This window comes from Natator depressus, chromosome 2 (assembly GCF_965152275.1).
Source record: "Natator depressus isolate rNatDep1 chromosome 2, rNatDep2.hap1, whole genome shotgun sequence".
Classification (NCBI taxonomy): Eukaryota; Metazoa; Chordata; order Testudines; family Cheloniidae; genus Natator; species Natator depressus.
Window position 1 is genome coordinate 189858680 of NC_134235.1, and position 18135 is coordinate 189876814.

At 42.1% G+C, this 18135-nt stretch overlaps 1 protein-coding gene across 1 annotated transcript in view; it reads right to left on the reverse strand.

Moving 5' to 3' along the window:
* Positions 1-12050: 12050 nt before the first annotated feature.
* CMTM7 (CKLF like MARVEL transmembrane domain containing 7) overlaps positions 12051-18135 on the reverse strand; it is a 41862-nt gene continuing 35777 nt past the window's right edge. The window contains exons 3-5 of the mRNA XM_074945615.1: positions 14384-14482; positions 13243-13324; positions 12051-12908 (exon numbers count right to left, since the gene is read on the reverse strand). Coding sequence (XP_074801716.1) covers positions 12895-12908; positions 13243-13324; positions 14384-14482 — 195 coding nt within the window. The 3' untranslated portion in view covers positions 12051-12894. The remainder of the gene's footprint in view (positions 12909-13242; positions 13325-14383; positions 14483-18135) is intronic.

Sequence of the window (18135 nt, forward strand, 5' to 3'; positions counted from 1 at the left end):
ATGGGCGGTCTCTGGGAGGTCGCAGGCCCACGACCCTCAAAAGCACACCCAGTTTTTGTCAGACTTGCAGTCTCTCTCATGTGGCAATAGAGTGCTGCCACTAGACCAGCCTGGACTTGGGTTCAAGTGAGTTGATGCACGTTGTCGTGGATGTACAGAACTGGAATTACTGACTTAAATGGGGTGTGTGTGTGTGTAGTGGTGTTGGCATAAGTTTTATGAGCATGATGTTGGTCTAAAACTCTTCATTTTTTGTTTAAAAAGACTTTTTGGGATTACAACTCTTATTTGAGTTTCTTTAAGTGAACCTATGAAGACTGAGCATGTAACTTTCTCATAGATATTTGGAAGCAGTTTTTACAAACAACCATAGAAACCATATAAATAGAAGAGAGCTGAACGTAAGTCCTTCAGAGCCCAGCCACACTTGTACGTTGGCTGGAGTGAGAGACTTTATTTCTGTAAAAATGGTTTGGAATTTTTTTCACACTCTAAAAAAATATCCTATTTGATGTTTTTTTTTGTCAGACTCCGCTCTTTGCTTTTTTTTTTTTTTTTTAAATTAGGCTTGGTCTCAAAAGTGGAGAGGGGCAGTTTTAAGCAGGATTAAACGTTCCTGAAAAAATTCTTGCTTCATCAGTAATAAAACCTGTGGAAGAGAGTAATGGCTATTGGCAGCCTACCTGTGCATTGTGTCCTATCTCCAAGAGAGGGTCATCAGTAGTTGCCTATGGGGTTATGGGCCTGCTCCCATCCCTGTTGCGAGACTTAAGCCTATTGCAATGGATCCTTCTCAGACACCAGAAGCACCTGATGAGTCTTTATACCAGATTCCGTGGTGACAAAGCTTTTATCCTATTTATGCTTTCCAGGAAATTGTTAATCTTATTTTTAGACTCCATATTTAACGTACCTTAAAATTACTATATCAACAGAAGAGAAAAGCAAGCAGTATCCCTTGGATACTAGATATCAAAAGTTGTTACTGTATGTTACTGTGTCAACTCCATTGTTAAGGATATTGAGTTACTGTAGGCTTCCACAATTGTATTTGGTTCCCTCCCCAACCTCCACCCCTTTCCCAATTTCACCCTCCACACCTGGAAAGCAGTGAACTATCTTGCACTATTCCCAGAATTCTGCCAAAGATGTTTTGACATAACACCACTTGCCATCGTGTTGATTTCAGTTCCATTGAAAGCACAGAAACCAACTCGTACAAGAGAAATACAAAACTTCCAGTAAAGGGAAACATTTTGTGAGGTTCTTTATAGAGTATGTATAACTGATTGCCACAGCAAATTAGCTTGATAGTGCCCTATTTAAGATATAAAATTTATGTATAAAAACACCTTTGAATATGTTCATTTATTGCTGTACATGTGTAATGTATATCTAGATAACTTTTAACTGGCAAATTTAATTTGTATTTTCATTACTTTGAGATTTAAGGAGGGGTTTTTTTTATGTTTACTGGGTTAGGAAAATATAATGGTTGTATAACTATGTACAGTTCTTTGGCTTGTACTGCAAATGCCTTGAAATTCCAGTTGAAGTATTCCAAAATACTTCAAGAATGTTCCATTCTAAACCTGTGGCCTTTTAAATGTGCTATGGTTTTTTACTGGATTTCTAAAATATTTTAATAATTTTAAAAATTTTAAATAAAATATTAGTAACTTGCTTCCAATCTTTCTCATCTCATCTACTAACAATTTGGCATTAATATCCACTTCTGCTAGAGGAAAATGAAGGAAATTGCTTCCTCCTTTGTTTCTCGTTAGGGCCATTTCTCCTGTTTGATGGAGAGGGCTTCCATTGTGCTTAGACTGGGGAGAAGTATTCATCTTACAGTCTTATGAAGTTGGACATTTTCAGTGAAACTTCCCACAAATTATCTTCTGAAATCTGCTCAATATTGTGACACTGAAAAATACTGTGCTAAAATGGTCCTTCCACTATAGACTTTACACATACAGTTTGCTGTAAGTTACTTGGGATGTACAGTTCCAAGTACTGCTTTTCAATGGACTGGATTATTTCTTGGGGCATTTAAAAAAACAAATGGTAGGCTTGTGTTAAGAAGGCTCACAAACGAAAAGGTAGCTGTAGGGATAGTGCATTTATCCTAGCTTAGAGAAGAATGATCAAACTACTCAGCTGGGTAAGAATTGAAATTAGATGTCTGTTTTGAAAATGTTTCTCTAAGTGCTAAAAAATTCTCAGTCAAACATGCAGGTTTTGGGGGAAATAGCTTTTTACATTTTTCTCCTATTTCTGTTTTCATTGTTCTGTAAGTTCCTTCCACTCCACCAAGCGTGTTATATTATTGCTCCCATGTAATGGTGACAGAGAGGCACCTTTCTCTCTCAGGCTTTTTTACTTATTTTTTTGCAAACCATGTGAGCATGGTATAACGACACACCTTTTTGTTCACCATATGCATTGAAATTGGTATAAAGGGTGAAGTGTACCTCAGTTTTTGTATCAGGACTGGAGGGGTGAAACCTGTCTCCACTCAAGTCAATGTGGCCTGGGTTTCCAGATGAACATACCAATCAGAATTCTGTTAGGGATTTCTGGGACAAAAAAATGTCTTGTAAATTTGAAAAGGGTTTAACTTGAGAAAAGTGTGACTGGACCAATTAGCCACAAACACAAGAAACAAGGCACAATAATGTAACGGAAGAGTAACACCTGTGGATTTATAGAAAATGAATGTAACTCAAGTAATGGGCAGGGCAGTGCAGCTTGTTCACAAGTACAAAGTCCATATTACTACTGACATAGTGAGACACAGCAGGGCTTTGTCCCTGAGTAACTCCTATACAGTGAGTGGAGTTATACCAGTATAACAAAGCAGAATATCTAATCTGTGGGCTCACTAGATAATATGCAGGTAGCACCTGTATGCTACGGTTCATCCGTCTGCAGTTCATTGCAGAGGTCAGTTTCTTTAGTTTAGGGTAGGAGGAAGAGCTTCCTCTTTAGAGCAAGGAGCATGACATGCCACCTACACTCTCATGCAATGCAGCCTGTGCTTCCTTTAACACTGAAGAGTGGACACCAAGCAGATCAATCACATGGGTTTTATTCCTATTGAATTCAAAGGAGCAATTTCTCTTAATCTTTTAGACACGAGAGACACAGCACATCCCACTTTTCACTATTTTTGTCTGTATGAGATCTTCCCCACTTCTGCAATTAGGCTATCCTTACTTTCTCGCCCACCAGCTTGAGACTCTTGGTATGAGACTGTCATGGCCACACACACGCAAAGTAAGTCAGGCCAGGAGATGAAGAGCGGCTTCTGGTGATGGTGGCTAGGGATTCCCTGTCAGCTGAGGCCCACGGGTGTTCGAGTGAGATGATACCAAAGATGAAGAAATGATGCTGGTGACCAACCTTGGTGGATAAGGAGTGTGTGTGTGTCTGTGAAAGAGAAGTTGGTTGTTGGGTCATAGAGGCCTAAAGCCCTCAATATACCGTACCTATAAAATTACTTCTCCCCCTTTTGACTAAATCCATCTCTTGTAAAGTCTATGGCCTTTAATGTTTTGTCTTCCATTAATTTTCAAAAATGTGCTTTGGAAGAATCCTTACGTGAGATTTCTGAAGGAGCCTATGGGAATTAGGGGCACAAATCCCACAGACTTTCGATAGGACTTGTACTCCTAAATCATGTGGATGTTTGAAATTCTTCCCTCTTCAGCTGCCTGTCCCCTGAGCAAGCCAGGCTTTCTCAGACCAGCTTATTTAGAATAGTCCCATGTATACTCTAATTCAGTCAATATACTAATAAGAATCTTCTTTCTTCCTCCTCAAAGGAGCTGGGCAGTTGTGTGTGTGCTCCAAGCAACCAGAATAGCTTGGGCTCTCCCATTGGAAAAGGACGTTGGCTTTAGGCCTTTTTTGTAGTCTATGCGGCTGCCTCTATTTTGCTGGTAAAGATTGTCAGTTAAAGCAATTACCATTTGGTGTTGAGAAAGCGAGGTAGTTTTAAGTGCCCTATATTCCTGGATTCTTCTTCTGTTGGCACAAAGGAGCCTTCTGCTTTGTGTGTGATTACCCACCCTCCAAATGTTAGAGGCAGCATGTATGTTGTGTTATATCTGTGTACTGTCAGCCCAGGCCACTGTTCTCGTAGGTTACATTAATAAGCCAGCAGAGAAAGCTGCAGCAGAAAAGTTTGCCCACAAGAGGGCAAAAGAACTCCATCAATGAGAATTGCTTGGTATTAACTTTCAAAGTCCTCCCCTGCCCCCTTCTAGTTTTACATTAGTTTTGGTTTAACCTCACAGTCCTTCTCTTGGTGAGTGTTGCTAAATGAGCTTACTCGATATTTTACTAGTGCAAACTGATTTCTAACCTGCAACTAATTTCCCAGTATGGCCTCTAGGCCTTTTTAAAAAGAAAGGATCAGATCAATGATTTTCCAGGGAGGGTTTTTATCTTCTGCCAGAATTGGATTGGATCAACTTGGGGATAAGACCTCTGATGTCTGTAACTGTTACTGCACCTTCAGTGGTTTCATTCCCCACACTTCAGTAGAAACACAGAGGTTGGCAGAGTCACAATGCACTATCTGACTTTTGTTTGGTACAGTGATATAGCTTTTGCCCTTTTCACCTTGTGACTCAGAAAAATTGCCATGACCATACAGCAGCCCTAATCACAGGGATGATGAGGTCATATGAACTAGTAAATTAGTTGACTGTAGGAGGGAAACAGGACTTGTTCTGCAACAGAAAACACATTTTTTTAATTATTAAAATCAAAGTCCCAGTTTGAGGGCTGGAGGAGGGAGAGGAACTTCCTCTTTGGCAGGCAAGGCCTAGTGCTATAGCACTCCTTTAGCTTGCTTCCCGTCACCCTCCCAGCTAGAGTAATGCATAGTAAATAGCAAATCAGATCCAATTCTTTTGGGTATTTATTACAAGATGGGAGAGGGCATTACTCAACAATGACTCCTGTGTTGTATCAAATATATGTGCATTGTTGCAGCTGGGGTATGCTTAATAACTGCCATGAAGCCCCTCTCTCAAACTTACCTTAAGTAGAGTACCTGGTTCATAATGTGTTCTGCAGATGGCTCAGCAGTATAGACAGCTGGGTCTGGCACTCAGGTTTCTCACCGAGTATTTAATAACTGGCTAGTCAGCAGCCAGAATCTGTGGCCAGTTACTTCCCATTGTTTGTCTTTTTAGCATCTATGCATGTGCACTCATGCTTTCCTGAACTGTTTATACAAGCACAGGCAGGTCACGAAAGTCACCATTGTGTGCAGTTCACTCAGTGCCCACTGTGCAGATAGGACCCAGGTGTACTTTACCTCTGTGTTTTCTAGCCCCATTCAGAATAGGGGGTTGGTTGCTAAAAACACCTGCCTCCTGTCTGCACTCCTAGGGTTACCATATTTGAACATTCAAAAAAGAGGTCACTCCACAGGGAGGGATTTGCCCCCCCCAGCCCTGCCCCCATTCCAGCCCCAACTCTGCCCCCTCCATGCCCCATTGGGACCCCTTCCCCAAATCCCTGCCCCAGCCCCACCTCCTCCCCTGAGCATGCTGTGTTCCCCCCCACCCCCAAGCTGCACGAAACAGTTGTTTCGTGGAGCAAGCACTGGGAGCTAGGGGGAAAAAGCGGGCACTTTCTTGAGTGATCAACATTCACTCTTTCTTGAATGATCAACTCTTCTTTGGGGAAGAAGAATAAAGGCAAAATCCCAGAAGTTTTTAGATATTTAAAAATTCCTCCTGGACGGCGATTTAAGAACCAAAAAGCCGGACATGTCCAGGGAAATACGGACGTATGGTAACCCTATGCACTCCAGCCTCCTTTGTCGCTTCACTTGTGGTAGAACAACAGTGGGAAGATGGCCCAAAATTCTCAATGCAGACACCTGCATGTTTGTTTCTGAGCTGCAGTTAAGCACCTGCTCTCTTATTTGCTTCAGGCTGGGAACCAAACCAGTGACGTTGCACCGGTGTAACGAGCAACGCAGCTGTGTGTCTGCACTTCCCAGTCTGTTTGGATGTAGGTATGCTTTGTGAGGTGGGAGGGCAGCACAGTGAACACTTCCATTGGCTATCAGGCCCACAGTTCCTGAAGCAGGGGAGTATGGGAAATTTTAGCAAGTCTTTGGGGACCTCAAGGAAGTGAGGGAGCAGGGGTTTGACTTCCTGGGCAGCTTAACTGGGTTTGAGGCCATACCCTCCACACGGAAGCCAGAAGTGTATTTTGTCCATTTTTATTTATAGTAATACAGCAGCAAAGAAGCAGGTGGAATTATATACACAGGCCAGAAGACACTGAGTGATCCTCAGTTTGAGGTAAGCCCCCTTTACCCTCCCTGCCTGCTATATTAAACCTCATTGTCATTACACTTTATGACAATACCAAATTTTAATAAAGCTTTGACTACTAGGATAAAGTGGACGCAGAGATTTGGCTTCAGGGCCTGTAAGATTCATGTAGCTGAGCAGAGGACATAATACTGCGATTAAAAACAACAAACTTAGCTAATTTAGGTCAATTTATATTCCGGGCAGTAGGATTCTTATTCAGTAAAGTTTGAGTCAACAAAAGGATGCTCCTAGCTTAATAGGGTTTGGACCTAACTGTAAAGCTCTCATGTCTGACAACCTACTGAACAGCAGGTATGAATGGAGTTCTTTGGCATCCCTACAGCTTTAATTGCCACAACTTTAGCACTGTGCACTTATGTTGGTCATGGTTCATGAAGAAGAAAGCCATGCATGAGTAGAGGACCGGAGCTGGTCTAAACTCACATTGGCATAGCTACATCTCGGTGTGAAAAAGCCACATGCCTGAGAGCATGTAGCTATGTCAGCCTAACCCCTGCTGTAGACAGCACGAGGTGGATAGAAGAATTCATCTGCCAACCTAGCTACCACCTCTTCGGGGGGTGGATGAACATGCGGAGCTGTAGTAAGTGCCTGCACTACCGGTGCACAGCTGCCATGCTGTAGCATTTTAAGTGTAGACATAGCCTTAGAATGTCTCTTGCTGGTAGCCAGAGCCTTTGGCTAGGCATACAATAGTCAGCTTCTGTTCCACTATGCTAAGATGTTCTGGATCATTGATATACTGCTAACAGCAGTTGGTTATGGGAACTCAAGGCTCAAATAGGCCCCTCTCCATGAAAGGCCTACAGGCTTGTTAGCTTCAATGGTGCCAGGCTATGAGACCTGAGTGAAGTGCTGTGTGAAGGCAGATAAAGCTGTACAAAACACAGAAAAGTAAAGAGGCAATTTGGGCCTTCAGTGGTTCGGCTGTTGCAGCCAAAGAAACAATTACTGGCACAATAACAGTAGGAAAAAAGGCAGTGAACCAGCCCACGGCACAGGTTTTGTGCCCCTCCCCCCCCAAAAAAAGTGATTTATTGCACATCCTAAAGAAGAGCAGGTGTACAGAACCACCAGACCCTTTTTGAACTTCATTGCTGGGGTGAAAGGCCCACCACTTGGGTCATTGCACATATTGAATCTATTTCCCTATGTTAAGTATCCTCTTACCTTCTTGTCAACTGTCTAAATGGGCCATCTTGATTATCATTGCAACAGTGTTTTTCTTCTCCTGCTGATAATAATAGCTCCTCTTAATTAATTAGCCTCTTTCCGTCTGTATGGCTACTTCCACCTTCTCTGTATGTATAGATATATCTTCTTACTATATGTTCCCTTCTATGCATCCAATGAAGTGGGCTGTAGCCCACGAAAGGTTATCCTCTAATAAATTTGTTAGTCTCTAAGATGCCACAAGTACACCTGTTCTTATTGATAGACCAGCTTAACCACATAACAGTTCTGTACACTCAGAGCACTTGGGGCCTATTTTGTTTTGTTTTGTTAAAGTCCAAAAGTCAACTATTTATCTGAGCTCACCTAAAGAGGTTGAAAGCAGAAGCCCACTAATGCATTTTAACTGAACTGATTCTCCCTAGCCATTTCTCCTCTAAGGAAAAGACATTTGAAAGCAAGGAGCACTCATCACTAACGTGCTATGCTCAAACAATCTTGGCTTTGGCTCAAGTTAGTATTTGTCTCATGAGAAGCTGCATTGGGATGCTGAAAATAAGCCTCCAGGGTCATGTTAGCAGATAAAGTGGTGTCAGGGAAAAGGTGAAGCACTGATTTTCCACACCAAAAGTCTGACACTCATGGAAATAAAGGAAATGCACTTTATGCTTCTTGGCAATGGTCAGTCCCTAAGGCTCTGTCTCCACTTAAACTGTTACAGGGCACCTGCAGCGCGTCAGGGTAGACACTACCTATGCCAACAGGTGAAGTTCTGTTGCTGAGATAGGTAATCCACCTCCCCAAGAGGCAGGAGCTAGGTAAGCTGAAAAATTCTTCCATCAACAGAGCGCTGGCTACACCAGAGGTTAGGCTGGCCTCAGGGGAGTAGATTCTTTTTTCACCCTTGAGACACATAGCTATGCAATGTAAGTTCCCACTGCAGACAACCCATAGTAACTGTTAATATCTATGGGTTGTAAGATGCCGCTGTAGTTTACTTCCTGCATATACCACTTCCTGAATTGAAATTAAAGTAACTGCATTGTTCTAAGACACTAAGGAAATGAAGTACAGTGTCCTCTGAATTACCCATGGACTTTAGGATCTCTGCTTCTTTACACGGGGGAAAAACCCATATCAACAACAAAGAGCAATGCTCTCATCACATTCTGCTTTTTACAATTCATTATACCACTTCCTATGCCTCTCAGTCACCTAGTGTGCAACATGTTTTGTTGTGTGTCCTGTCACAATTGACACACTAATGGCTTTTAGCTACACAACATGTTCATAGATAAGTGTTTTCTCAGCGTTGAGACTCAAATCGCAAAACTGATTTGAGGCCCTCTGTCCCTCCTCAAAACCAGCCCCTTTGCTCATTCCTGACCCCCTGCACGCTTCCTCTTGCACTTAGGCCTTGTCTGTCCCTGTCTTCCAGAGTCAGGGATGCAGATGCTCTTTTTCCACCCCTAAACAAAATTATAGGGACCCACTTACAGCCACCAGCAAAGAGTGTGGGGGCAATCATTCCTCTCTGACCTCTCCTTCTCCTGCTGGCAGGTTGATGTAGAATCAGGCTCCAGCTCTGCTGCTCCTCCCTTGGGCTGCAGGCAGGAGGTAGACGGCAGTTCACAATTACCCCGGCTGCATAAGAAGGGGAAGTACTGGCTTGAACTCCATGCCCTACCTGCGGTTGGTGTCTACTTTGATCTTGTGTGGAGCAGTTTCCTTCACTTCCTCCTCCCGACCCTGGCTTCAGTTACTGCACTCCATGGGCCACCATTGAGCTTGGGGGGACTGGGAGCCAACACAGGCTCTGAGGTGGGACCTACAGCAAAGTGTGATGAGGGGACCTCCACTTGATGAGAGTTCCTGATAGTTCTAAGTGGAAATAAAGCCCAGCACCCTGATATGCCTAAGAGGGACAACAGGAGACAGGCACCAAAAGAGCGTGCTAAGCTCTAACCAGAAGAACATTGACAGCAGTGTGTATAAGCCATGCATATTGGGGTGGGGGTGGGGGTGATTGTCACCTCAAATGATGGTATACACATCTTAGAGCAGGATGCCCCTACTTTATCCAGCTGAGAGTTGCATTATCACCTTGACAGAGCACAAGGCCTGAAGCTCCTTAAGTATAAATGAACCAGGCTGCAGGTTTCTTCCTGTATGGGCTATGGAGACTACAGATCCGAGCATTAAATACTTCATCTTAAGCTATGTGATTCACCTGCAAATTGATGCCACCTTCCTCAGGCTCAGGTTATGATTTATAACATTTTCCTTTGGCTGGCGCAGAATGTATACTCAGAAGGAAAGAGGATGTGAAATATGAAAATAATGGACAAGAGAGGCTAAAAGGAAGCACTTCTCCAGCTCTATCTTGTTGCTCCTTCAGGTGTGCAACAACTTGAAGGCTGTTAATATTTGCTAGCTTCTTCATTATGGTAGTTATGACAGGTGACAGTTAAATGAGACGCCCCTCCTGTGCTCATTTTGGAATTCTGTAGTGAGCAATGTGTTTCAGTACTCACTGAAAATCCTTCACTCACAGTATTTGTATCAGGTACCATTGTTTGGTAATCGCTGGAATTCTCCTAGCCTTCTTTGCCACAGGCAGCATGCCAACTACACTCGCATAGTGATTTGCTCTTCGAGGGTGCATGCATGACACAGTAATCTGCTGCTCCTCCTCTCAGCCCTTTTCTGAAGAATCTATCTCAACTGCTTTTGCAGAACATATGCAACCGCTATTTGAAAGGTGCGCAATGAAAAACTGAACAATTTTAAAGCAATTAAAAGGAGAATTAAGCTGTCACAAACTGCATAGGCATCCTCTAACCACAAAGGCTCATTTTCAAGCCAATATCTTCTGTAAGACAAATGTATCATTCATTTTTAAACGCTTGTATTTGATATTATAGAGCAAATTCACAGCATTTTGTTCTGCATACAGATGCAAGCCAAAGGGGGAGTTTCCATTAGTTCTTCAGAAAACACATTTCAGGCCATCACAGAATGATATCCAGAAATGCTATGACCTTTAGGGTGCACTGAACTCCTAGTTGAGGATTTTTCCAACCTGGGGTGGGGGGGGGGGGAGGAGGGGTGTCTGGTGGGGTGGGGATGGCCCACCAATGGCAGTGCAGCACAGGGGTCAGAGACACCACTGCAGTATGGAAGAAAGCCTAGGAAAGATGAATGGACTGCGAGCTGTGGGAACTAGCGTTGTTCTGAGAGATCTCAGCTTTTTGTTAGAATTCTCGGCTCATCGCTGCTTGCCTACAGGCTATTCTGCATGGCTACTATAGTCAGTGAGGATGTGGAAGCTGCATATGTAGGACAGTGTGTAGTTGCCTTTGCTGTGTCAGAAGTCCATTTCCACGGGGCTGGGTGGGAGAAGAGGGCCTAGGGAATGTCAGTAACTGTGAGCATTCCCCTCACAGGAGGGGAAGAGAAGTAGTATAGCACTAATACATACTCACCTTCTGGCCCTGGAAGAAATCTGTCCTTAAACCTCTAGGGCCCGAGTCTAAATCATGGCCAGTGACCAGTCACCAAAAGTTAGGTAAAATTACTCAGGGAGGCTTAGTCAGTGAGCGAGTATCATCACACACAGCATCAGCCCTGATGTTGGCATTTTCAGCAGAGCAGGCAAAGAGAGGCATAGAGAATTAACTCTTCTCAGACTTGCCCGGTCCTGGCTGAGGTGTACTGGCAGGGCACAGCCAGGAAGCATGCACCCTACTGCATGTGGGCTGTAGATAGATAGGGGACTATGTTCTCCTGAGCAGCAACACTATTCCTAAGCACTTTTTTTTAATTTTGTGAATTTAGACATCCTATCTGCAGTGAACAGAACAAATACCAGACACAGCTGTAAGGCACAAAACCAGGCCAGAGTGGGATGTTGTTAAAAATCTGTAACATTTAAGGCACATTTACCCCTGGCTGTTTCATGAGCCAGATTTACACTGGAATAATTTTCTAATACAAACGTAAAAATTAGGTCAGTTACAATTTCATTTACAAACTCAGGAAGAGGAGAGCTCTGCCACACTTCCCCTTTTTTTGCAAAGGGCTCTGGGAGTTTCTGGCTCTTTGGAGATGGACTAGGGAAAGGGTAGGGCGGGGGAGCTCAGGATTTGCTCATCTCCAGAACTGCGGGGGGGTGGGGGGGTGGGAGAGAGAACAGACGGACGAGGGGGACGACAGAGGAAGGTAAGTGCAGAATCAGGTTGCATTAACTGGCACTGTTTCCCTCTTCCTCCTCTGAAACCCCACTTTAGGAGGAATCCAGGAACAGCCACACTAGACACAGTGTCCCTGAAAGAACAGCTCTAACAGAGCAGAGGTAAGGGGTATCCATACAGATTGAAGGTTACGTAGGAGGAGCAAGATGGTTTACTCTAGGAGAAATGCATGCATGCACCCCCCCACACACACACACACTCTTCCTCGCCCCCCCTTCTTTTCCCCCCTCCTCCCCCCCGAGAGAGTAATTTCTGGGAAACTCACAGTTACCCTCTCCATGGATTATTTCTGTGGAGGGGAGAATGGAAATATGCAAATACATATATATGAGGAGGAAAGCAACAGACTTAGTGCACCACTAAGCATATGTTCTTGCATACCTATTGTACAGTACAGAGAAAAGAGTTTTTTGGGGGGTTATGAATGACTGTATATTAAAAATGTAGGAACAGAATTAATTATTTTGGCATCTAGAAAACTCAGTTTACATTTGAGATTAGAAGGGAGCATTCACAGCGAGTTGTCCAAGACATGGTTCCTGAAAAAGGATTTTTTGATGCTGGCCGAACAGATGTAAAAAATATCAGTGACAACAAAAGAGAAAGTAAAAGAGAACTTAAGGCAGGTTTCCCAGGCATAGACTGGTATGAAAGAGTTGCTTTGTTAAAGGAATTATCCTTGAAGATTAATAATCAGAGGTGAATTTGCAGAATTTCCCTTCTGCAAATGCATGGAGGGAATCAGAATTAATCTTTCCATCTTTAAAATCATACAGATCCTAATTAAACAACTCTCTAAAGGAGGTCTGAATATTCTCATTGCATGTAACTGGGAGCCAAAGATCAGCTTACGAGACAGAAAGAGCACTTCTCTAAAGCTCAGAAAAAAACGATTTTGCCATCAAACTGTTCTGACACCAAATTCTTTGGTTCCAACATTGGTTGTTTCTCTCCTTGCATAAGATGTTCAAGTAAATCTTCAAATCTACTGTATGTAATCCAATCACACAAATGTCAACTCTCTCCTCCTGGCACATGGTGGACCCTCTTCTTTGATATCCCTTTTAGAAAGGCACAAACATCTTGCAGTGGCCAAACAGTCATACAGCTGCATCTTTAAAAAGGAAGTCAGAGTCAGTTTGGTTTGCCACAAGCAAATTAATTTATTTGATTAAAAAATATGCAGGAAGCCACTATGAACTCTTTTGGGGGGGGGGGGTATGAGGACATGGAGTATTCACTGATTATTACATGTAGGTTATGTTGTTGTTATTGTTAGCTGTTAATAAGTTACTGTGTCAATTGACCATGCTAAAGTACTGTGTTGTAAATATACTGAGCTACATCATACAGAATATTAATAAATTCTTTCATACAAACTCTGCCATGGAAAATGTAAATATTCCATTTGTGAAGTATTCTGCCTAGTATTAACATTTGATTCTTACCTGTTGACTGAGTAATACATGAGATCTTGTAGGATAACCAAATGCTCAAAGCGCAAAGGAATGTAGCTAAGAAACCAAACGTCTGTTAAAAGAAACGGTATACGTAAAAAGAAAGCGTGTTCACTTATCTACACTGTAGAGCATCCCATGCATTCAAATTCCATAATAATTTATTCATTGATGGGGAAATTCCCCCCACTGTGCCTGCATGAAGCATCTGAATCATTTAAGCCCACAAATTAGAGTTTACGAAGGCTTTAAATGGTACATAGATCTCATGCAGGATCTCTGTACATGGGCGACTTTCACCCTGTGCACCCAAAAGTGTGCTGAATGCTAATACCTCCCAAGTATTTAAAAACAGAAACAAACAACAATCTCCCTCTTTTTTTCTTTGCTGCTTGTAGCTTGATTCGTTTTTAAGATTTCTTAAATGTGTGTAAATGTAAATAATTTACTCAAGGGAAAGCTGAGTCAAAGAGATGAGTTGTACAGTTAGACCCAGAGCCTCAAAAATATTTAAGAACCTAAATACCTCTGAGGATCTGGGCCTTGGTGGAGTGAGTTTCACAGTCTAAATCCCGTTCCCATCAAAATTCAATTTCCCATATATAGGAGCCTCCCCCAATCAGTCCCTATGGAAGTTCATGACTGGGGAGGCAGAGGTGACTTCAGAGGTAGCTAGGGCCAATCCCATGGTGGGCTTTAGTTCTCATGACACAGACCTTGAACTGGACTCTGTTAAGTAGGGAGCAAATGCAAAGAGCAGAGCACTGGGATGCTGTGCTCATGATAAGTTTTGTTGCTAAACTGACAAACTGCCGTGTTTTGTAGTGAAGTAAAGTTACTTAATCCTTCACCAAAACCCATTAGTTCTTTGTGTTTTGCAGCAACTAGAGCCTTGTGTTTTACCTCTTTAACATGTCTAATCTCCCCCAATGTAGGGAACTGGAATCCCACAGTAATCAATTTTCTTTTGTGTAGTTATGGTATGTTAATTGAAACAAGCCAAATGATAGTACACCCATGGAGACCAAACAAGACAGGATTGTAAAGAAAATAAAGCTGAAAGCAGTAAATTCCTAATGTAGAGTAACAAAGTGTCAGGACTAGTAAACACTTATCTAACGAACAGCCTTACCGCTCCAGCTACGAGTCCTGCTGAACTATAGCTCTTTGACGTTGCCACAATAGAGGCAATGAGAAGCAGGAGTGTACCAATTAAATAATGGAGAAGTTCCTGAAAATACAAACATAGCACTGTTTAGTAGGGAAACATATCAGAAAAGCATTTAAACAAACCGACAAGCAGGTAGACAAAAGGCCGGCCGGCTGGCTGTGGTAGCATGTTTCAGAGCAGCTCAGTGGGGGGAAGGAAACAGAATTAGATTTCAGGATGTGGTTGGTCAGGTGTGTAGGGGTAAACAGAAGAACATGCTTCACCCCCCCATGACAGTAAGGTCTTTAACAGAGCTAAATTTTGCTTGATCTACTAGCAACTTAGCACAAACACAACAGGACATAGGACAGGACCCACAAAACCAGACACCCACCCCACAAACAAACAAGTTTCCTCATATCTAATGTCAAGTTTCCAAAGAACCTCTCAAGCAGAGTGTACATTGTATGTGGCAGAAGAGCAGCTAAATGAGAGAGCTAGTTGAAACATTTTTTATGACCGTCTTTCTCCCCCCAAAACTCAGTTTTGTCAGAATTGAAGCATTTTGCAGGAAAATTTTTATGGCATTTTAGATGGAGAAAAGTTAAAACAAATTGTTTCACCTTTCTCACTATGAATAACGTCAAAACATTTCATTTTGGTAAGGTACAATGATTTGTTTTAACTCTACTGTTTCAATTAATTTCGTTTGGGCTTTTATATTATATTAAATATTCATTTTATAATAATATAAAGACAATATATTTTATCATATATATACTTATGGTTTATATTATAATGTTTTGACATTATCTAAACAATTAGACATGATCAAAACAAAATGTTGTGATAATTTTGAACCTATATTTATCAGAATTATTTTTTTGCTGGAAATTTCAGCTTTTCATTCAAATTCAGAACAAAAACAACATTTAAGAAATGTTAGAATTTTCCATAGAACGGAAGTTCCAGTTTCTCTTTACACTCTTCTCAAGCCCTGAACATATGTGAAATCTCATTCACTTCACAAACACACTCTCCTCCCAGCTCTGCTCTCTATATCAGTACTGCAAACTGTCATGCTGCTATTTGTGCCTTTTCTTCCTTCTTCAATTATATCTTTGCTTCTCTGAACTCCCGATGACTATTTATGAGTTCTGTGGCGCAGAAGTGGATTCTTTTTGGTGATTGGAACATGTATAACTGTATTTTGGAGGGAAATTCTTCTGGTTTAGGAGTCTCTCCCTTCCTGGCTGAAGGAACTAAATCATGTTTGGGAAACTGCAGCCAACAAAATCTAATATGCTTCCCCCCACACACAATTTTTTAAACAAAAGGCTAAGATATGAAAATTCATACAGTCTTTTAATCAGGTGATTTATGTGCAACAGAACATGATATCTTGAGAGGACACTGGTTATAATGAGAGATAAGCCAAAGTGACAATATTTGGATCAGGATTTTAAGCACTTCCCATGTATGAAGGGTTTCAATCCAGGAGTTTGGTTTGGTTCGGTTCATTGTAAAAACCTTGGGCCTCTTGCAAGATTTGGATGTCGATCTGGATTTTAAATCCCCATGAAGTTTGGGGGCTATACAGATCCAGAATTTAGGTTCAGGTCTTTCTGTAATCAATACTGAGAGACAGAGAAATTAAACATGAACTTCAGCCTACGCTTTCAAAATTCTTTTTATTTTTTACCAGTCAAAACTTTTACCAGTCAGTTCTGGGTACTCAACTGGTGACTGACGCAGCTGGTTTTCAGAAAAGGAGTTCTCAGCACTTTCAAGGGAATCAGGCTCCTTTAAGGTGTCTTAAATTGGTCACCCACAAATTGGGTCACCCAAAGTCACTTTTGAACATTTAGGTTGAACTGGTCTCTCATACAATCCACATCTCTAACATTTATCTTTAGGCAAAATCAGAAGAGGCCTGAATAGTTGGGAGGTGCACTTTTTTTTTTTTTTTTGGGGGGGGGGGGGATTGCAATTGTAAATATATTCTTTAATAAAAAGGGGGGAAGATGTAAAATTAATGCTGATCTACAGTAAGAAAGGAGTATGTGCACATTCCTTAATCTGACATCAATCCAGTGAATTACGTATACAGTTTGCATTAAAAACAGTCTAACGCCTTCTTTAATTTCAAAATTTCCTGGCAGGACCTTCCCCCTTTTAATTCATTCTGAGACAGATTAATATGTCATTAGGCATAATGAAAGCATGTTGTAACAGAGTGGCAAGATCTAGGATCTCACACAAGGATGCGGGACTCATCTGTTGATTGACCTGCTAGTGAGAGTTAGAGCCCTGTGTAAAGCTGCTAAGTACGTTCTGCTGACTCACTGCAGTTTGTACAGTGTGTTAATTCCACAAGGATATAAGAGGAGGACATGACCCTCTGCCATGGGAAACCAAGAGATGAGACAGGAACATCCTACAGGAAATCCTAGGAACGGTCAGACACTGGGATGGGGTGGGGTGGGATGGAAAGTTGAGGGCTATATTTGACTTGGTACAGCATGGTAGACTCTTTGGAACATGGTGGAGTACATGAATTCTAATTCAACGATGAGATAGTGTAACTAGTTCCTAGTCATGCAGTTGTAACATAACTTCCCCAAATCCCCATTACTCTGTATCTTCTCCAGTTGCTAACACCTGTGCAAAGTGGATGGAAAATGCTACCATTCTGATCTGATGGTATTTTGCACCAATTTTTCACAATCGGATCAGCAGTGAAGAATCAGGCCTGTAACTGTCCAATGTAATGAACATGAGAGGAAAGATGCAATTGCCACATCTACGAAGACTTAGCCCTGGTCTACACTAGTGGGGGGATCGATCTAAGTTACGCAACTTCAGCTACGTGAATAATGTAGCTGAAGTCGACGTACTTAGATCGACTCACTGTGGTGCCTTCACCACGGTAAGTCGACTGCTGCTGCTCCCCCGTCAACTCTGCCTGCACCTCTCGCAGAGCTGGAGTACAGGAGTCAACGGGAGAGTGCTCAGGGATCGCTGCCCGCTGATCCGGCGGGTAGTGAAGACATACCCTAATAAAAGTTATATCAAAGTAGAAACAGGCTAAATACTTTGAAAGAAACTTGAAGTCTTGTCTAGATTTTCTCCAGAAATTAACATTATAAGAATGCAAGATCCCTTTGTAATTCTTAGAGACTAACCAATTTATTTGAGCATAAACTTTCGTGAGCTACAGCTCACTTCATCGGATGCATACACTTCAATCTCTCTGGTCACGCGATTACAGACATGAAAGTCGCTATTTTACAACAAAAAAACTTCAAATCCAGACTCCAGCGAGAAACTGCTGAATTGGAATTCATTTGCAAATTGGATACAATTAACTTAGGCTTGAATAGAGACTGGGAGTGGCTTAGTCATTATGCAAGGTAGCCTATTTCCCCTTGTTTTTTCCTACCCCCCCCACCCCCCCAAGACGTTCTTGTTAAACCCTGGATTTGTGCTGGAAATGGCCCACCTTGATTATCATACACATTGTAAGGAGAGTGGTCACTTTAGATAAGCTATTACCAGCAGGAGAGTGGGGTGGGAGGAGGTATTTTTTCATGCTTTGTGTGTATATAATAAGATCTTCTACACTTTCCACAGTATGCATCCGATGAAGTGAGCTGTAGCTCACGAAAGCCTATGCTCAAATAAATTGGTTAGTCTCTAAGGTGCCACAAGTACTCCTTTTCTTTTTGCGAATA